Source organism: Lolium perenne, chromosome 7, assembly GCF_019359855.2.
Source record: "Lolium perenne isolate Kyuss_39 chromosome 7, Kyuss_2.0, whole genome shotgun sequence".
NCBI lineage: Eukaryota > Viridiplantae > Streptophyta > Magnoliopsida > Poales > Poaceae > Lolium > Lolium perenne.
In genome coordinates this window covers 109,617,670-109,639,135 of record NC_067250.2, presented here as the reverse complement: position 1 = coordinate 109,639,135, position 21,466 = coordinate 109,617,670, and the positions used below count along the sequence as shown (strand labels likewise).

General features: G+C 50.9%; 2 protein-coding genes and 1 pseudogene across 2 annotated transcripts; 2 read left to right on the top strand and 1 right to left on the bottom strand.

Annotated features, from left to right (window-relative positions):
• Window positions 1-357: 357 nt before the first annotated feature.
• On the top strand, window positions 358-1,603 carry LOC127312647 (uncharacterized). The gene has a single exon (XM_051343186.2). The coding sequence runs from the start codon at window positions 592-594 to the stop codon at window positions 1,510-1,512; it is 921 nt and encodes a 306-aa protein (XP_051199146.1). The 5' UTR covers window positions 358-591; the 3' UTR covers window positions 1,513-1,603.
• Window positions 1,604-5,420: 3,817 nt separating this feature from the next.
• On the bottom strand, window positions 5,421-6,211 carry LOC127315757 (probable carboxylesterase 18; annotated as a pseudogene).
• Window positions 6,212-11,425: 5,214 nt separating this feature from the next.
• Window positions 11,426-12,820, top strand: LOC127312648 (BTB/POZ and MATH domain-containing protein 1-like). The gene has a single exon (XM_051343187.2). The coding sequence runs from the start codon at window positions 11,496-11,498 to the stop codon at window positions 12,576-12,578; it is 1,083 nt and encodes a 360-aa protein (XP_051199147.1). The 5' UTR covers window positions 11,426-11,495; the 3' UTR covers window positions 12,579-12,820.
• Window positions 12,821-21,466: the final 8,646 nt, after the last annotated feature.

Below are 21,466 nucleotides of genomic sequence, written 5' to 3'. Positions count from 1 at the left end.
CTGACATGCGGGACCGGGTAAGAAATGGAGGACGCTCCGCGCGACCACCGAGCGTCCGCGGAGATGCCAGGTTTGCGTCTCCGCGAACGCCGATCACTTTGCGTCGTTCCGCTGGAGCAGGCCCCAGACACATTTCCGATCACGACGACGGATGACAGTCCAGCGGCGTGCTGGAGATGGCTCACAATTCACAACTGTCACTTGTCTTCTCGAGGATGACCCTCCCTTGGGTAGTTCGGTACCGGCCCGTCCACCGGTCGTCTTCCTAACTGAAAGTGACAGCCGTGCTCTGCTCACGAACTCCCTGCAAAATGCAAATCCTCGGTTCAGTTTGGCGCTTGACATCGTTGGCTCATAATGTGGCTGCCACCCATACGCGGGCGGCGCGGGCAAGCTCACCCAACGACAAGACACCCTCGCGTCGCGGTCGCTCGCTCGAACAATAATAAAACCGGGCAACGCGCGCGCGTCAGAGACGTCGTGCCCTCCTCGCCCGCCCACACTTGTTAATCCAGCCTCGTTCATCGCAAGAATCGCACTCGCAATCGCCACGTTTGATCTGACCCACCACTAGCAGCATTGCGGCGAGCAATGCGGGACCTGTCGTGCTTCGGCGACGGCTCCGTCGCCGTCGCCGCGGCCTCCGTCTCCGGCCGCGGCTGCGCCCTCGACCGGACGCTGCAGGCGGCGACCACCAGCGTGTACAGCGCGCGTCTGTCCTGCGGCAAGGAGATCCTCATCCGGGTGACGTGGACCCGGAGCACCGCCGGAGCCCCGGGGCTGGCCGTCGCCTTCGACGACGACGACGAACGCCTCCCGTCGGCATCGTCATCGAGGAGCGCCGCGCAGCAGCACGTGCTGCGGAAGAAGCGGGGGAGCCGGGCCGTCGTCACGGGCGCCGGCACGGCCGTCTGCGTCCACTGGGACGTCACGGCGGCCGAGTACGCCTCCTGCGCCTCCGCCTCCCCGGAGCCCTCCGGCGGCGACTACTGCCTCGCGGTCGTCGCGGACGCCGAGCTCGCCCTCCTCCTCGGCAAGGGCGAACTCGCCCGCCGGTTCGCGTCCAGCCCGGTCACCGCCGTGCACCTCGTGAGCCGGCGCGAGCAGCTGCGCGGCGGGGGCGCCGAGGCCGCGGCCACGGCCACGGCGGCGCACGCCACCCGGTGCCGGTTCCGCGAGGGCGGGGAGGAGCACGAGGTGGCGGTGCGCGCGTGCGGCGGCAGGGGCGGCGTGGAGGGCGAGGTGCGCGTGAGCATCGACGGCGAGGAGGTGGCGGGGGTGCGGCGGGTCGGGTGGGGGTTCCGCGGCAACCGCGCCGCCGTGCTGGGCGACGGGGAGGTGGTCGACGTCATGTGGGACGTGCACGACTGGTGGTTCGGCCGCGGCGGCGCCGGGGCGCAGTTCATGGTCAGGTCCAGGGCGGAGAAGGAAGGGAGGCTGTGGATGGCCGACCAGCCGGCGTCCGCGCCGCCCGCCGGCTTCTTCTTGCACGTGCAGTGCTACCGACGGTGATGCCCGAACCGCGCGCAACTGGCTGTCTTTCGGTCCACAGCTTGGCCCGTGCTTCACTTCCTTTGCAAGTTGCAATGACCTTTTCATTTCACGAATTTCTTCATTTCATGAATTTTTTGTCTCTCTTTCTAGTAGTTTGCTCCTATGTGTACTTTATTCATGAATCATGATATGTGGGTATAAATTGGAGAAATAGTAGGTTGAGACAGGGTATATGTGCTTCTAGGTGAGCTTTTTTAAAACGTTGACCAACCGGGAAAGATTTCCTGCTATATAGTTGGATAGATGATGATGCCTTTCCAGCGGCCGTGTGCATCATCACGATGCAGAGGCTGGGTGGATCCCCTTTTCGAGAAAAAAAACAGTACATTTATACGCATTAGATAATAATATTATTCTAAATGACCTTTAACTTTTAAGAGTGAGATTAGTCATCTGTCGCGTCGTACAAACAGAGTACCATCCAACCAATCATCAAGCATCGCTAGGGCATGCCCATGCCTTGCATATCACAAATTCACCACTTCCGCTTTCTCGTTCACTCCTTGCTAGCTCTTATTCGATAGAATATAATTCTAAAAATGCCGAACCTAATCATGAAAGTCGAAGTATACCAGCGGGTAGTACATAAATATTGACGTATTGTCAATCCACTACGCCTTTCGGCCTGATTTTAGGCCTTGACTCACCCTCCATAGACGAACCTGGTGGAGGAAATCTTGGGTTCTCGGGGCATTGGATTCTCACCAAAGTTCTCGTTACTCAATCTGATGTTCTCGCTTCCACTTCAAAGACCCCTTTTCGCGGTTGCTTCTCCCTATGGTGAAATGCTCCTCTATCGATGCATTTTGACATCTCATAGCTTCGGCATATAGCTTAGCCATATAGCTTAGCCTCGTTCATCTTCAACGCAAGGACGCACTATGTCTGCTTCCAACGCCTTAGCTAGAGAGATTTCACGCGCATCCTCACAAGTGGAGCCAATGTTTATCTCTCACTACGTGTTGTTATACACCACCATTCGGCAATCAAGAACTCTCCTCTCGTGATCTTGTATGGCCATGAACCTAGTCAATGGAGATCGGTCAACCGTTTTTTTCCCGAAGATCCGCTATTATAATGAAAAAGATTTCTACATATCCGATCAAAGCAATGAAGAATATCCCAATCTAATAAAGTGTTCCAATGGGTTTACTAATAGGATGGTCTGATCCATTACAAAATTGAGCTTGTGATAAGTATCCTATGAGGGCTGTAACGGGAACTATGGTATCTATTTTTTTTTGGATCCGAGTATCTATTAGAAATGATTTCTTCAGTATTTGATTCTTGACTATCAAACAACTTTTTGGAAAAATAGTTTTTCTTGACTGGCCACAGAAACATATTACTTTCTTTGTGGACTATAACACAATTCATTTAGGGAAATTGCCAAAGCATTTGACAATTGACATACAAAATATAAATGACTAGTAAATAAAATCCTAGGTAGGATGTGGGTTGGTCTCAAAATAAATGAGTTGTTATTTGTTGAATATTTCTCAAGTGAGGAGAGAACACTAAGATTTTGTTTGACACTGGAATTTTTCTAAAACCAAAATATTCTTAAACTGCAATATTTTCGTGCCTGACAATAAATACTTCAGTTTTGGAAAAATGAGGTCTATACCTCTTTTTTTCTATACAGTAAAATTAGTGCAATTTCGTAAATACCAAAGTATATGAAACCATAGTTTTTGCTAATGCCAAACACCTCAAAGTATTTAAAACAATGATATTTATAGAAACTACGATATTCTTAGAATAATTTAAAAAATCGCTACCAAAACGCATCCGTACCTTCTTATTTTGAATAAAACATAACATTTACCTATTACCCACTCTGTTTCTCGAAAAATTGTATATATTATTTTATAAAACTAGCACAAAACCCGTGCGATGCTACGGTGTTACATTAAATAAAAGGGTATCTTTTCATTTATTTGTATATCCGCGTGTCGATATCTCACATCTCGCGCGCGAGGCCTCTCTCCTCTCACGCTATTCCTCCGCCCACCGCCTACCTACCGCTCGAGGGCGCCATATTGAGTTGAACGATCCCACGTTTGTTCCTCCCAACGCTTTGCACGCTGAGCAATTCCTCCCTCTCTTCCTAAGGAACACGGTGCGTTGTCGTGGCCGTGCTCCACTCCATCATCTAGGCCGACGCTCACCACGCTACCACCAAACTCCTCTACCGCTGGCCGTTTCATGATTTGTTTCCAATATTACCCCCTCATTTTACTTCAATTTTTTTAAAAGAACTTCGTCCTTTTCATTATTTTTTTAAAAATATATAAAATATTTTGTCAGATGAAAATAAAAGCTTTTGAGCGAGAGAGGGAGCATGTCAGCCAGCGAGCCTTCTACTTGACCAAGCCTTGAGGCCCAAGCCCCCAACAAGCCACATCTTTCAGGCCTATCATTTGGGATAATTTTCCATATAAAAAAAGGAAAACAAGTCAAGGAAACGATTTCAGCGAGGAATTGAATTCATCGAGTCCATGTTTGTTACGATGGAGGTCCTCTTTCAAATCGTGGTTCTGCTCTACACGAATCGTATCTCTGTTGTAGTCCTGTCATGACCCTTCGGCAGGATACGTCCCATTGGCCCACGTCATGAAATTTGAGAAAGCAACCTCCCCCAAAATTTTAAAAGAAACACTAAAATTTGTATCAAATCAAGAGATACTCTAATTTGGAAGCCTAAATCTGCCGCTCGTCCCATTCATTCCATCTCTTGGATTTTCAGGTTGAAATCTTCAATTGGGGATGTCCCCAACACCCTGTAGAATTCAGCAAATAAAAAATTCCATCTCTTGAATTTTCAGGTTGAAATCTTCAATTGGGGATGTCGCTAGCACCCAGTAGAATTCAGCAGACAAAAAAATTCACCAAGAGGTCCGCACAAAGGTTAAAACTGCCCATTAATTCCGCCGCTCCCCTCCCCTCCCCTGCTACAGTAGAGAGAGGCGGAGGAAAAGGCGACTCGGGAGGTCCAGGTCTCGCCGGCGATTCCGCCGCTCCCCTCCGCCTCCGGGTCGCCGTTTTGGCACCGGGAGGTGGGGGGGAGCTCTGGTAATCGGTCGTGCGTGTACATAGGTTTATCTAGGTGTGAGTGCCCCCGGCGACATCGAAGACGGCGGCGATGGCGTCCGCGAGTTGGGCGTGGTCCTTCCCCTCCGTTCCCCGTTCTGGCCTTCGTGCCGGGGAGGTCGTGAAGGTTCTTTGTCGGGTGAGTTCTGCTGTCCTTGCTTCTCCGGCCGGCCATGGTGGCGAGGGGAGGAGGAGATGGTGGTGCTCGATCCGTTTTTGGTGCTGGTGCTCGTGCTGGTCTTCTACTGCGTCTCTGCTCCGGCCGGCCGTGGTGGCGAGGGGAGTGGGCGTCTGGAGCTGGTTGGGTGCTGGTGGTGGCTGGCCTGGGCGACGGCGAGTTGGCTGGTTGTTCGGTGGAAGCGGGGAGCAAGCGTTGTGGCCGTGTTCGTTCATCGGTTTCGGTTTCCGTCGCGCGGCGGCGGACGGCTCAGCGGTCTTCTACAAGGCGTGGAGGCGCTTCCTTCCCGGCGGCAGGCGGTACGGCAACTCCGGCGTGGTCTAGGAGCTTGGGGTTCGGCGTGGATCCGATTGCGTTTCTTCTGGTGGCTTGGGGTGCTTTTTGCACTTTTCGTGGTCCTCTTTGTATTTTTCTTTTCTCTTTTGGACCTGCTTGTAAAGTGTGTGGAGCTTCCTAATATATGCGTCGGATCCTTCCTCAAAAAAAAAAAAAAAAATTCAGAGTATCAGTAACCCCATTCTCGAAGCACGCCGAAACCAAAAAGTGGCAGTAGCAGCAGCTCCTAGCCAAAAAGAAAATAGTAGTCGCACCAGCTTCAACTGACAAACAGCGGCAGCAACAATCCGACTTTTATCCTAAGACTGAGCAAGGCAAGCGCGCGGCCTGTAACTGCTCGACGGCGCGGCATCACGCGCGGCCCCTGCAGACAGTCGACGGCGTCTTGCGGCCTGGAGCATCCGCCCCTGCAGACGCCGACGGCGCGGCATCGCGCATGCGGCTTGGAGCTTCCGTGCAGATCCTGTTTCAGCAGGGCATTTGGGGGCAATGGGTCGGGTCTACGGACGCTCAATCCAGCGTGCATGGAGGCGCCCGCGCTGTCGCTGGCAAGGAAGCAGCGGGCGAGGTCGGCGCGGACGGGTATCTCGGCGGGGATGCCGGTAGTGACGAGGTACCGGAGGGCGGCCTCGCCGTCGTCGTATGCGGTGGGGAAGCACCGAAGCGGTGCTCGGGCGCGATGCGGTAGCTGACGGACACGATGACGCCATGACGGCGCCGGTCTCGCGGCAGAGCGCGTCGTACGGGCGCGTGGCCGCAGAGAAGTAAGTGAAGCCGCCGCCGTGGATGTAAACAATCACGGGCCGCGGCGAGGGCTCTGTCTCGGCGGGCGTCGGCGCGGAGGAGAAGTAGACGCGGGCTCGCACGCCGGTGGAAGCGCCGACGGTGACATTGACGGAGCGTACGCCGAGCGCGTCCGGGCGCGCGGGGTTGGCGGGCTCCTGGCGGTCCACGAGCAATGAGAATAGGAAGCGGTTGATGGTGCGGTCCCGGCGCTGCCTCGAGCGCCCGGAGCTGCAGCCGCACCGCCCACGGGATCGTCCGCACCCGAAAACGAATCGGTCCGTTTTAGTTTTTTCTCCAACCGTTATTCCACTTAGCAATGGCACTGGTGGGTAATTTGGTGTATCGTGCGAGGGTAAAATCGTCAAAAACTAAAACGGACGACGGAAACCCTTTTTCCTTTATTATTACTAGGAAACATGCCCGCGCGTTGCGTCGGTAGGAAGAAATCCTCGAACACAAGAACACGAATTATCTTTCTTCAAATAACGCAACACAAATTTTAGTGCTATACTAAAGTTATCTAAATACATGTAAAAAGAAAGAACTGCCATATTTGAAATATAAATGACCACAACCTCCGAGCTTTTCTCTTGTTAGGTAACCGTCACGCCCTTTGAATCTTTTCCAACCTAAAGCATTGAGAAGCAAAATTCTGTTATTGAATGATCATTATTAATAGAGTGGGGTTATTAAACAAAAAATTGCACATATATACATTTATAGATGAAATTAAAAGACACTTAGCTTACCGTTTCCATGATTTTTGCAAATGCCAATCCAGTGGATAGGAAAAAAAGAGGGGCAGCCTGAACCAACCAGGACGGTTAGGCACTTGCTTGCATCAGCGAGTGCATGCGCGCCGCGGCGTCTTCCGCAAGGCCACCTACAGGCTAGCGACTACGTCCGACAAGCCATCGTAAGTGCATGCATGGGAGGATATCCTCACCATCTGGCTCGCGAAGTTGAACGCTGATCTGAATGCAGCGGTCCCTTCAGCTCTCATTCCCAATTCCCAAGTGCGGGAGACGCCGCATCTCACGCGTGCCTAGAGGAGATTGATAGGATGCAAACAGATTAGCTGGCTCTGGATACCTCCGCTGGATTCCTTGGGAGGAGACGATCACCATGGCGGCTTCATGTTCGCCGACGTGCCGCAGGTTATTGGCTGTCGCAGGCAGTTTCTAGGGACGATCCAATACTGAGCCGATAGATTGGATCTTGAAATTGACAAAGTCATCATAGACGCCTCGTTGTCGAAGAAACGTCACCTCTCACTGAATGAATATTCCGCCTTTGTGAGACACACGAATATCAAATATGGGGTTTGAACTCTGCTGGACTGGGGTTACAACGACCCAACCTCAGGTTGGTTCTCGCCAACATAATGTTATGAACTTATTACACAATAAATCTAAATATCAGGGTAGCAAACAAACCTTTATGTTTCTCTACTGGTACCCACGATGGCTTACAAAGAGGCGAGCGAAAAATCTTTGGCTCACAATTTAAATTTGCGCGCTATTTTACAGTGACACATCTAGAAATCACCTTCCAATATAAATTCAGTCAGATGATCTATATGTATGGCCAACACATAAAGTGATGTCAGATATGCTCGTACAGCCAAATATCACAGAAACTAATGTCAACCCGTTGAAATTTAAATCGGCCCCTAAATACACCTCCTGCCACCTGGATCATGCCGTCTCCTCAAAGTCACTTGTGTGCGTGCGTCATCCTTCACAATAGCCCTCATGAGCTCCATGTTTGGCCGCTTCTCGCATGGCCAAATCCAGCAGGCATGTCTCCTTTTGATTATGCACCACAGTTGGTAACCACAGCCCACAATCCCTCTAGTCTAATCCATCATGAATATACGGAGAGGCGTGGGCTAAGGTACCAATCAGAGCATGGATTTTTGAGAGATGTGGTAAGTTAAAAGTCCGTCCAGAAACTGCATAAATCGGACGCATGACGACGCGGTGAGGGAGATCTCATTCTCATCGTGGTGGGTGGCTGGAGGCCGAGTCGTCGCGCATCGCGAGGTGTAGCCTCACGATCTTGGGCATATGCTGCGCAGGTCGTTGTCGCAGGCAGTTTCTAGGGACGATCCGATCGACGCCCTCCTCACCCACGGTTCTCTCGCGCCAAAATTGCTGGGAGCATATGAAGAATCGTCCGACGCCAAAATTGCTGGGAGCATATGAACAATCGGCGGCCTCGTTCATGAGGGCTCACCACTCCGGTTTGGTGGCAGAACGTAGGGTGCATCATGTGCTTGAGGGTCGAGATCGCCCGCCGCCCCTCCTTCCGCTAAACGCCTAGTAGACTCGCGAGGCTGCGACGCCGCGGATAGGCGACCGGCAGGTGGCAACGCTTGACCGTCGGATCGGGCGGGCTTCAAGGTGCCCAGCGCGGCGCTGCACACGCCTGGCCAATTGACGATTATCTGCAGCAATCGTTCCCTTGATGGCTTGGATGTGGGTTAGGGCAGGCATTGGATAGTTTTCGTCTATATATATAGAGAGAGAACCAGGGGTAGGAAACGCGCACGTTAGGAAAACCTACACGCGCTCGATGAAGAGTTGTTTTCTTCCATGGATAGTTGGATACTAAACAGACACGGCTAGCAGGACGGCCGAACCGAACGAAGGAACCAGGAGTATTCTCCCGTGCGGCTCCTATAGCGAGCGACCAGCGACGTAATTGGGACGGAATCCAGGGGCTACGGGACTCTGACAAAGTAGGGAAGAAAATTTGCGACGGACAACTTATGAAGGCGCACTCGAAGATGGACGAAAGCGTAAAGTGACGGACCAAACCACGGAAACGCTTCTCCTTTTATTATTAGGTATAGACTAGCAGAATTGCCCGTGCGTTGCATCGGGAAACAAATCATCCCATGCTCATAGCTGCTCATAGCGGCCTATCCATGCTTCCACTCCTATTCACCACCATCACCCATAGTGATTATGTTGTACAAGTACACATCCGATATGAACCTACCACAACCATTGTAATCACCTCAAGTGGTTCGTGGACATGGGGTGATCTCCACGTGCATCAGTGATTGACATGTGCATAGCATATGCTCCATCTCCGTGCCTATGATGATTTCCAAGGGTGGCGACAATCCTTTTCATGTCAATCCCTGTCAAAATGATTGACAAAAAGTTTTCACAATCCAAGAAATAATTTACTGTTTTGCCAAAATGTTTTATATTTTGTGGCGCAGGGTAAACCATACAATAACAGTTTCACTTTGGTTTTTCTTTTAAATCATTTCGTTGATATGATATGAAAAATTATTGTTTTAATAGATATATAAATTAAAGGCATAACATGCATTTTTTTATCAAATTATAAATTTATTATTATTTTAACAAAGACCGTTCTAAGGTTAAGTAGTACGGAGTTCGCTCGGTAAAGGGTGCAAAACAAATCACACGAAAAGGTGTATGGATTTTGCTCAGAAAAAGATATATGGAGCTCAAACAAAGAGGACGTCATGTTAAAAAGAAAAGAAAAAAGGACGTGCTCGTTTCGTTGATTTATCCTCTTGACAGGGACAAGTGCAAAGCTTAATTAGCTAGCTCCTGAATGTGCATGTGTCGGCATGCAAGATGCCTCCCGCTAGTAAAAGCTCATGGGCGGCTTGCTCGTAGACTGGCGATCTCCAATGCCGCTGCCGACAACGCGACAGCAAGCTAGGCACCGCTCTCGAGCGTCTCGCTGCTGCTGCTGGGGGAGGCCTTCCTAGCACCCAAGTATGACATAGCGCGCTTGAGCCTTGAGCGTCTCGCCGCTGCTGCTGGGCGAGGCCCTTCCGGCCCCGCACATACCGCGTATCCTGCTTGGAGCCAAGCTCGCCGCCATGTTCCTCTTCCAGGCGACGGCCGCAGCATTACTCGTTCGTCCAGTTTCGGATTCTTTTTGAAACGTTTGTAGAGTGCTAGAGGGGGTAATATTTAATTTTGGGGAGGGTAAATTGGTCCAAAAAAGTGTTGGACCAAGGAAACAATCCTCCCTTTATTATTAGGTATATATATATATATATATATCTTAACTATTAAATTCGGATCGGTTGTTCGTAAGTGTACGTCGTCTGTCCCGAGCGTAGCTAATTTTTCAAAGCAGGCCTTCTCGTCTACCAGAAACAGGCCTTGCAAAATATTGGTGGGCTGCGCCTGGATGCAAAGTGCCACTCAATCCCCATCCACGATTCTACCATCGCCTGGAATCATCGCAAAATCAGATATTCAGAATGCCACTCTGCCTGAGCTTGAGCCCTGCCGCCAGCCGCTGGCCGTACGCCGCGTTAGCGTCGTCGCTTGTGTCCTTTCTGGCAGGATTGAGTAGGGGAGCGCCGGCATGCCACCCGCTCGGATCCCTGCATCCCGCCGCCTGTGCGCACTTCCGGTGGCTCCGCCTCAGCCGTGCGGACCGGGTGCTTCTACTTCCTCCTCTCCTCCGCATCGGGGTTTGTCCAAGTAAAGATGCACGTCCGCCCTGATGCACCGACCTGAAACCATGATGGGGGTTCGCAAGTGCTAGCCATCTGCCAAATCAAGAATCTGGCTCCTGAACACAGAAGACGGAAGTAGACGATCGGCGGTCAGCAACTCGAGGCCCTTATGTTGGAGGTGGTAGCAAGCAAGCCCGCCACGGCGGCGTGCTATGCGACAGGGCACCACCCCATAGCATCTAGCCTCACATCCATCTAAGGGATTCTGAATTTTGATTGCACACGGCGGCCGACCGAAAAAAATGCAGAGTCGTAACATTGCTGGAAGTGCTAGCTGCTGAGCTCAGTGTCGTAGTCGATGACATAGCTGCGCCATTGCATCAGCCCAAAATAAGCGACATGTTGATAAATGTTATTTTACCTTCACTGAATCACTGGTTTGCACTTTTGTGTACAAGTCTGATACCAAGGAGAGCATATATAATAAGCTCTGAATTTTGGGAATGGAACTATAGATGGCGCTATACCATAGTTTCACATGGATTCTTAGCAGAATTCGATGGATCCAAATTAATACGATGGTACAATATTTTGTCTAACTGGTCGGCTACAACCGGTAGGTAAATTTGCGGGTTGTGCATTGTTACGCAGCAACGCGCGGGCATAGTGCTAGTATATATAGGTATAGATTAAACGTTGTAAAGTTGGACCAAATTTATGCATAAAACTATGGACCTCTATAATACTGATAGTTGTTATAATCTTTACATTGCTTAACGTTGAAAAAACAAAAACCATTTTCTCTTCTTCTTTTTGAGAACTTCCATTTTTCTCTGTTGAACGGATCTATCGCGGCTAATGGGCCGCGGCAAGGTTTACAGGAGAGCGGAAAAACGAAAATTCGGCTGGTTACCCCATTCTGTTCTCCAGAAGAAAAAAATAGTCCGCCTCTTCTTCTCTTGCCTCTTCTGTTACCCAATTTTTTTCTCATTCCAATTGTTGCGCCACACACCCTAACCCTACCGCCTCGCCGCCGCTCCCCCAGGCCCCAGCGCCGCCGCGCCTAGTTCCCAATCTCCCACGATGGTCGCACCCCAGGATCAAGGCGCGAAGACGTCGTCGAGGTGCACGCCGGGGACGGCGCGGGCCACGCACGCGTTCGAGATCGTTGGGTACAGCCTGCACAAGGGCCTTGGCAGCGGTAAATGTATCTGTTCCGCCACCTTCTCCGTCGACGGCCATGAATGGCGTATCCTCTACTACCCCGACGGCTACACCAAGGAGGACAACGAAGAGTACGTCTCTGTCTTCGTCCAGCTCATCGGTGACGGTGAGGGCGGCGAGGTGAGGGCGCTCTTGGACTTGAGGCTAGTGGAGGAGGCATCCGGGCTGTCCATGTCAGTGGTCTCAAAGGGATCGCCAATAACATTCAAGGCCGGTACCATCCGGGGATACCCAAAGTTCAAGAAAAGGAGCGAGCTGGAAGCATCGCCATACCTGCGGGATGACCGCCTTGTGATAGAGTGCGAGATCACTGTCATCAAGGAAGCACGCGTGATGCAGACCTCGCCGGTCTTTCAGGCAATGGTGCCGCTCTCTGACTTGTCGGGTAATCTTGCCGAACTGTTGGAGGCACAGGATGAAGCGGATGTGATTTTCAAGGTTAAAGGCGAGACATTCCCTGCTCACAAGATCATCCTTGCAATGCGGTCACCGGTCTTCAAGGCGCAGTTCTACGGGCCAATGAAGGACAAGAGGATGAGGAACGTAACAGTTGAAGATATCCAGCCTGCTGTCTTCAAGGGCTTGGTTCACTTCATATATACTGACTCACTGCCTTCCATGGATGATCTTGATGATGGTGAGTACGACGAAATGGTCAAGCACTTGCTGGTGGCTGCAGATAGGTATGCAGTGGAAAGTATGAAGATGCTGTGCGAAGGCATTCTTTGCAAGAATCTTGATGTTGAGAGTGTGGCGACCACATTGGGTCTAGCTGATCAGTATCACTGCAGCATGCTCAAAGATGCCTGCGTTGAATTTATCATCTCTTCGGACAGAATGAAGGATGTGTTGGTAACCGAAGGATATGTGCATCTGAAAAAGTCAAGACCTGCTGTCTTAGTTGATATGTTCGAGAAATTAACCCTGCTTCACAATATTTAGAATGCCCGGCCATCATGTGAAACTTCAGATAATCAGCTTAGTTATATCTGGGCACCTGAGATGAACTAGTCCCATCTTCTAGTTTTCACTTTTCAGAGGTATATTTGATGAAGCTGCTGTCGAAGATATGTTGGATGAAGTTGAGTCGATCCTGCGGAGTTTGGTATGCTCATCTTTGACTTCTGGTCTTGATAGTATTTTGGTTAATGCATTGCCATCTGAGCTTGTGATGTCTGTAGTTATCAGAGATATATTTTTATCACCAACCTGGACTTTCAGAGATATTTTATAGAAGAGCTGGTTTTGCAAAATTTATGTCTTGCATGCCATGGTGGTGTGATGTATGAACTCTCTATTTGATGAAACAATGACTTGGACTTGTTGTAATTTTTCCTGCACTTAAATAGCTAACTATAGCCAAGCTATAGCTGGCTATACTATTTTGAAATGACGCTGCTATAGCCTGTAGCTGGCTATTTAAAACATTGACTATCTGGAAATGCTCTAAACCTCCGCCTCTTCTTCTCTTTGTCGCCCAACAATCTGCTCCACCTTGCCACCCCTTCTCCTGGCCCCAACACCGCCTCGTACTTCCCCTATCTCCCATGATGGTCGCACCCAAGAGGCCACGCACACGTTCGAGATCGTTGGGTACAGCCTGCACAAGGGCCTTGGGAGAAGCAATTATATTTGTTCCTTGAAATAGGCTTTCGCCCCGCTATATTAATATAGTAACCGACTGATACATCAAGCACGCTGGGGCTGCAGCACAACCAAGCCCAAAAAGAAAAACAAGAGAAAACAAAGCCGACACCGGCAGCTTGACAAGAACAAGAACCACTCGCAAACGCTGCGCCCTCCGAAGAATGCCACCACACTCCTAGCACACCGAATCGCCGCGTATCAAGCAACATCTTCAACAAGGTAAGTGACGACGACGCCACTACAGCCCGGACTAGTCCTAGGGTTTCCCCCGATACGCGGAAGGGATTGGGGAGGAGGGACTACCGCCGCCCTTCAGGAAGGCAAGGCGACACCCGCAGGTGTCACCGCGACATTGTCGGGCCTGCCGATAAGATTTCTCCCGTCCACCAACCCACAAAACCGGACGATTCGACGTGCTCCACCAAACTTGCCGCCCACCAGCACGCGCCACCGCGATCTTGAAGCCATCCTTGTTGTCGCGTTGTGGTCGTCGGAGCGGGGCCTAGACGTAGAGACGAGAGACAACCGGGTCGGGGGTAGCAGCACCTCAGCCGAGCGGGAGGGAACTACCTCCACCGCCTTCGCGGTAGCCGACCGGACATGGCAGCGAGGTCAAACCCGCCCGGCCGGGCCCAAACGGGCCCGCAAAGACCCCACTACCACGTTGCAGCAGGCCGACCGGAGCGCTGCCGCCACCCAACCACCGCCGTCGCACCTACTCCACCTCCAGGGAGCACCACCGGCGCGCCATGCGCAGCCCGCTCGCCCAGCCCCTCCGGGCCCCGAATCGCCCGGATTCGGGCCGAGCAGCTGCCATGGCCGTCCCGCTCGCGCAGCCTCCGCCGCCAACGGCCGCGCCGCGCCGCTCCTCCACACCACCTGGCGCACGGGTACCACACCGCCGCGCCAAACCGCAGCCGCCGAAGTTCACCGCCGCTCGCCAAGGTCCCCACACCCGCAGCGCCACCACGGGTAAGATCGACCCCGCCGCACGGCACCGCCGAGCAAGGCCCGGCGGCTCCCGCCGACGGCGGCGGCAAGGGGGAGCGCGAGGGGGAGGGGAGCGCCGGTCGGGAGAGGGCGCGGCCCGGCCGCCGCAGGGGGGGCGGCGCGGGTCGCGGGAGAGAGAGGGGGTTTCACGGGATCACTAATGCACCCTCCAGTGCTTTGATACCAAACCTTTTGTTGTGATGACCATTATATTTGTTCCGCCACCTTCTCTGTCGGTGGCTACGAATGGAGTACCTGTTACTACCCTGATGGGTCCCGAAGGAGGACGGCGAAGAGTACATCTCCATCTTCATCGACCTCATGAACAAGGGCTGCGAGGTGAGGTTCCTCTCAGACTTGAGGCTGGTGGAGGAGGCTTCCGCGCGATCCTTCTCCATGGTGTCCCAGGAAACACCAACAATATTCAAGGCTGGAACCACCCACGATTCATGAAAAGGAGCGAACTTGAAGGATCTCCATACCTGCAGGATGACCGCGTCATAATCGAGTGCGAAACCACTGTCATCAAGGAACCAGGGGTGAGGCAGACCTCATCAGTCTTTGAGGCCCGGGTGCCGTCCTCGGACTTATAGGATATTCTTGGCAGATTCTTGGAGGCACAGGATGCAGATGTGATTATCTATACCTACTAATAAAGGAAGGAAGGTTTCTCCCCATTATTTTCGTCCGTTTTTGTAATACCCCTAATGTTCTGTGAAAATTACTACCGCTGCCACCGCTGAAGTCAAAAGAAAAAACCAAACCAGCTATCTATCTGACGAGAGAAAAAACGCAAAGGAGGAAGCTCGGCCACGACGGGAGGCCATGTGAGGACGTCGCGAGATCGAGACGCGTCCAATCAGGCGCGCACTCAAGCAGATCCAATCGAATCCTTCCCGATTTCGTGCTGCCGGAGTCCATCCGGGGCATTATGGGATGCCCAGTAGTCCAGGCAGGCTGAGGGCCCGGGGATGGAGGCGGCCAGCGGCCTCACGCGTGCACCGAGCTTGGCGATGGAGGGAGGCGTGGAGGAGCACGGCGGAGGTTGGAGGCAGTCCATGTCGAAGACTTCTGTGAGAGCCGAGGTCAGAGGACGGCCGGCGGGCTCAACCGCCGCCGCCACAACACGCGCGTGGTGGAGGTGACCTAGGTCGGCGAAGGGGGCAGACGAGCTTGGGGGTGACGAAGTTGTTGCCGGTGTGGAGCTGCCGGCGGTCTCGCAAGCGATGCTGCTCCTGTGAGTGCATGGCTTTTGCTGCAAGATCTGGACCGTGGTTTTCGCGTGTGTTGGCGCTGAGGCGCTCTCCGGCCAGGACAAATTCAGTACAGGCTACAGGCTGAGTTCAGATGGAGCGGAGCTATCTAATGTGAATTGATGGCCAGCTCCCTCTGCTTGTCCTGCCACCACAACGTCAATCCACCATCGACTGGGCCTGATGGTGTTGCAGACTACTTAATATCTTGAGAAATTAGTGTCGGGATTTCAAGTAGGAGTACATGTGATGGATTGGATAATTTTGCCTCCTACTCTGTGATTTTTATCAACATAGTTGTCTGGTGAATTTGTGGCCTTGTTAGGTGCGAGATTTGTGTGCTGGATGCCACTGGCTAGCTAGGTGTTTGTGGACTTTGGAATTGCCCAATTGCTATGTCAGACTACATATATTCTTGAAAGGACAATGGTCAGAAGTGTACAGCTGCACTAGCTACCCGAGGTGGCTCTTACGGACGTCTAAGAAAAACAAACAGAACAAGAACTGGATGCTGGACAAACAACTGAAGACGGTCACACAAAGCTACAAGTCGTCTTGCAAAAGAATACCTTCAGAGTTCTGAATGTTCATATGTTTACATAGTACAGCAAATATAAATTGGAAGGGTAAATAGGATTTCTTATATAGGTCAACTGGATTTCTCAGCCAAAATTAGAAATCCAAAATTTTGTATGAAACATATGCAGCTGAATATTTCAATGTGACTTTCTACATAGCTTTACTCGTTCAGATTCAATTTGTAAGATGCAAATTTCAGGGGGCACATCCATCAGGTTCTTTATGATGGCAATCGCATCCCCAGATGGCGCCTTTCAGCTACGTGCTTTCTATATTTGAATGTACCGTAGAAGACCCGGGACTTTGCCTTCTTGGTTCTAACATTATACTCCCTCCGTTCCTTTCTATAGTTCCTATAGATTTTTGGCATTTGTTTCAGAATATAAGGTTGTTGCTTAGCTTTTTTTCAATTACCCCCTCCCCGTTCAGCTCCCAAATCGTTCAGCTCCCAAATTTGTTATGGTAAGTTAGGAAGATATGGATTTTCCAAATTTTGCGTTGATCTCAAATATTTTAGTAAGGGGTGTTGTGTAAAAAATACACTTGCGCTAATTTCCGTGCTAAGAAACTATAGGCACTATAGAATGAAATAGAGGGAGTATTATTTAAGTCAGTGTTGTTATATAAACATGATACAAACAAAAAGATTAGAAAATAGGCGCAAAGCTTTTCCTTTTTTTTGGCATAAATGCTTTGTTGTACTATATAACAAGGAAACTAAATGTGATGTGAAAGCTAACATAATTTAAAAGATCAAAAAAAATTAAAAAAATAACATGTTGGTTCAAGTTCTATGAGCATTGTATTGTTTATTGTAACCCAGTGCAACGCACGGGTATTTTTGCTAGTAAATGTTAAAAGTCACTAGTAGAAAAACGGTTTTTGTACCAGTTCCAAAGGGGCTTAATCTCTAGTTAAATTACTTACCTGTGGTCAAACTTCTCGGTCGGTCACCCATCCTCTCACTACTCCAATACTAGCACGCTTAACTTTCGAGTTCCTTCCCATCTCGCTTACAAGTGCTTCGTGCGCATGTTGTTAATATCCTATTAACATGTTGGTCGCTATCACACTTTATTATTTAAATTCCAAATAATTCTTTTAATAAACAAAAGTAATGATGTAATATAATGTTGAATAAATAAATAAAATTAACTTTTTTAAATTTGTATTATTTTTAATATTTTTTTGCCAAATCTAAACCCGAAAATTTGAAAATCTTATAATTTTCTAAAAGTAATAGTAATCTTTATGCAGGATGCAATTATTAATTTTAATTTTTAAAAAATAAAAATATATAAAATACTAAATTTCAGGGAAAAACTAAAATCTTCCTGCTTTCATATTTTCATTTGAAATTTTGAGAATCTAAAAATTGGCTAACCGGGTAAACCCTGGTAAATTCGCGTGTAATTTTGAGAATCTATAACAACTATTAGTATTTTTTATTTTTTTTGTTATTTTCTTTTATATTTTGCAGACCTAAAAAAGGCGATCCAGGGGGGTGGAGGTGCGTGGGGAGCAGAAAACCCTTTAGTACCGGTTCGTGTCACGAACCGGTACTAAAACTCTGGCGGCTGACGCCGATCCTACTAAAGGTCCCGCACGAACCGGTGCTAAAACTCTGGCCTCTCGAACCAGTGAAAGGTACCTTTAGTCTGCGTTCGTGGCATAACCGGTGCTAATGCCAAAAACCAAAGCCTCGTTTTCGACTAGTGGGTGAGGCATTCCTGCACTTCGATCCCCAATATTCAATGCGCAGTTCAACGGCCCAATCGTAACAACTGAAGACATCCAGCCTTCTGTTTTCAAAGCGTTGCTTCACTTCATATACACAGATTAATTGCCTTCTATGGATGATTTTTTTTTTTTTGAAACGTGGGCAAAAGCTTTGCCCATTTCATTGATTAAGAAAGGAGTTTTACAATAAAGGAAAGAGGCCGAGAAAAATTACAACATCACTCTCCCGGCATCAAAAGACCCAACTTTTTTGCACCGGCTAACACCTAAAGAGTACCCTCCTTTCTAACCCTATCGAAGACAACTTGCACGTGAGCATGCTTGTTCTTGAAGATCCTATCGTTTCTCTCATTCCACAATTCCCAAATGATAAGCATAGAGAGCGAGGCCACCCCTCCGCGGCTTTGACCCGTGGCCATCGACCCCCACCATTCCGGGAAGGAGAGCACTCCCCAATTGTTTGGGTGAATGTGTGGGTTACCCAACCACTCCTTGACCCTCTCCCAAAGCCTCATGGTAAACCGGCAATGCACAAAAAGATGATCAACCGACTCCGTGCAACGCTTGCAAAGGGGGCAAAGGCCACAATTTGGCCAACCCCGCTTGGCCAACCGGTCGGCGGTCCAAATCCTATTTTGATTAATAAGCCAAGCGAAGAATTTGATCTTCGGCGGAGCCCAAACCTTCCATGATCTTGATGATGATGAGTACGACGAAATGGTCAAGCACTTGTTGGTGGCTGCAGATAGGTATGCAGTGGAAAGTATGAAGATGTTGTGCGAAGGCATTCTTTGCAAGAGTCTTGATGTTGAGTGTGGCGACCACATTGGCTCTGGCTGATCACCATCACTGCAGCATGCTCAAAGATGCTTGCGTTGAATTTATCATCTCTTCGAACAGAATGAAGGATGTGTTGGCAACCAAGGATATGTGCATTTGAAAAGTCCAGACCTGTTGTGTTAGTTGACATGTTCGAGAAATTAACCATGTCCCACAATATTTAGATTGCCCGGCCATCATGTGAAACTTCAGATAATCAGCTTAGTTTATACCTGGGCACCTGAGATGAACTAGGGCTAGGCCCATTTTCCAGTTTTCAAAGGTATTTTGTATGAGGCTGCTGCCGAAGATATGTTGAGTCATGGAGAATTTGGTATGCTTATCTTGAGTTAACTTCTGGTCTTGATAGTATTTTGGTTAATGCATTGCCTCTGAGCGTGTGTTGTCCTTTACACAATGTTCAAGAAATCGGTAATCGTTAACTACTCGGTCAGCTTGAGTTTAGGGATTAATCGGAAATCGGCCTATTAACTGATTTAATCGGTCGACTGTTAGTCGGAGGGCGGTTTTAAATTTGTGAGTTCCAAGGACTAAAATATGCTATATTGAACGGTTAAAATTTGCAAAATAGCACATACGCTATATTTTGCACAAGATTACAATGAACATAAGCTTTTCATGAACTTGTTCTGGTATAGGGTCAAGTAGTAATATATTATATGTAAAACATCTCACGGACAAGGCCTATCCGCGAACCTGACCTAACAGAATATCAATCCTGAGGTCATAACGTAGTTACATACTCCTGAAGTTTGAACCAGTAAATGACCAGAGGAGAGGAATAAGATATGGCATACTCTTATTAGTATTGACGTGGATTGGATTCAAGGGAGGAGTAACAACCGAGCGGGTAGAGATTTCTTGCTGGATAAACCGAAACTGAAGCCAAGGTCGATGGAGAGCACCTGGGTGCGTCCATCCTAGCGACCATGGACGACGAGGAGAGCCAAGGTCCGCATGGACTCATGCCCTGTGATTTTTTTCGCGAAAAAGCTTTGCGTTTCGATTCATTAATAGAAAAAAAATTTACATTACAAGCCTAAGAAAAGGCCGAACACCCACAGTACACACCCGACACTCAAACTAGACTATGACAAAAAGGCCGAAATCCATCGAGTGCTCCTCAAGGACGCTGCAAAGTGAACTCCTCCGCAAGACATAACCCTTGCCGATGAAAGTCGCAGTGCTTGTGCATCGTCGAAATTACCAAGAGCCTGCCAGCCGCAGCCAAGACGCGTACCACCTGAATCCCGCGAGCCCACCACGGCTCAGCTGGGAGCAATGCTGCTCCGGCCTCGACCCAAATCCAAGGAACGCCATCGGCGGCCGCTCCCGGCAACCTCGACAGACGTGCAAGTGTGCAGTCTTCAGCAGCCCGCCAACAAACACAGAGGCCAACCCACCACTGCTCATCCAGAGGCATGCTCAAGCTGTTCGAGGAAGATCCTCGTCGCGCAAGCCACCGCGATACTACTCGAGAGGCCGGCGCGCTACCTGCATCGCAAGACACCTCCCATGTGGTCAGCGCTGAGATCCACGAGGAAGAAATACGGCCCGAACTCAAGTTTCCAAGACAACGCCTCCAAGGAGGGTACGACGTCCAAGACGCCGTCGTCGCCCGATTTGGCTAGCCAAATCTGAGGTTTTCACCCGGAACATGAGACCCTAGGCAAGGGAGGTACCGAAACTCCTCGGTGACGCCACAAGAGGAAAACGGCGCCTTCAGGCGTCGCCGTCACCGGCCCCGAAAGGCAGGGCTTTCGCCTAGAGCATGGTTCCTCATCACTGCAGGCACTGTCCATTCTTCGCCAAGACCTACTGTGTTGACCTTTTTCTCTCAAAGCGCTAGCCTTGGCAGCGCAACCCGCCGGCAGCACGTCCAGCGTGCCAGGTCGGGGGCAGCCATGCCCACAAAGGGACAGGCCGCCTAAGAGGGGCACTACCGAGCCGCAAGCGGCGCAGGTGTCACCATGGGGTGGGTCGCTGCGGGACTGCACACATCCACCTCAGAGAGCATCGCCGGCCACCCAGCACCGTCCACCTTGTCGCCAGCGCCGCACGTACGCCACGAGCAGCCACGCCAAGATGGTGTAGGGTTCCGCTCAACCCGGCCAGAGCACCAGCACCATGCGCTCGGAGCCGAGGAGGACAGACAAGGAGGAGGTGCCTGGCCGCACCCAGGCGCAAGAGACGGCCGGGGCCCACCAAACACAGATCAGGCCCAAAGGGCCCAGACCCGAGCCAGCAAGCCCGCGCCGCCATGGCGCCATCTCCGGCCACCTAGCACCACCTGCCGCCAGCGCCCTTGCCGCCATCCCCAGCGCCGTCGCCGTCGCTGGCCACCGAGAATACAGCTTGTCCGCGCCGCCCGCCGCCGGACTTGGTGGCCGCCCGAGGGCAGCCGCCGCCTCCAGCACGGGGACGCCGCCACGCCACGAAGCTGCCACGCCACTGCTGAGGCAGCCGCGCCCCTCGTCAAGTGTGCTGCCCTCATCGGCCTCGTCGGCACGCGCCAAGTCTTCCGCGCGAGGGGGAGAGGAGTCCCCGCTGCCTAGCGACGCCCTCCGGCGGCGGCGAGGGGAGGGAGGAGCAGGCGGAGGGGTCTAGGCCGGTGGCGGCTAGGGTTCCCTCCCGTCGCCCACGGGAGCGACGAGGGGGAACGAGCGAACCCAGGCCGACCTACACCCGAATCAAGGGCTTCTTTGGTTCAAGCATCACTCATGCCCTGGGATTGCTACGGGGTATGCTAGATGTGCTCGCCGGAGGCGAGCAATGGGGCGT

Excerpts from the sequence above, each read along its gene's own strand:
- LOC127312647 (XM_051343186.2), top strand. The coding sequence starts at position 592 with ATGCGGGACCTGTCGTGCTTCGGCGACGGCTCCGTCGCCGTCGCCGCG.
- LOC127312648 (XM_051343187.2), top strand. The coding sequence starts at position 11,496 with ATGGTCGCACCCCAGGATCAAGGCGCGAAGACGTCGTCGAGGTGCACG.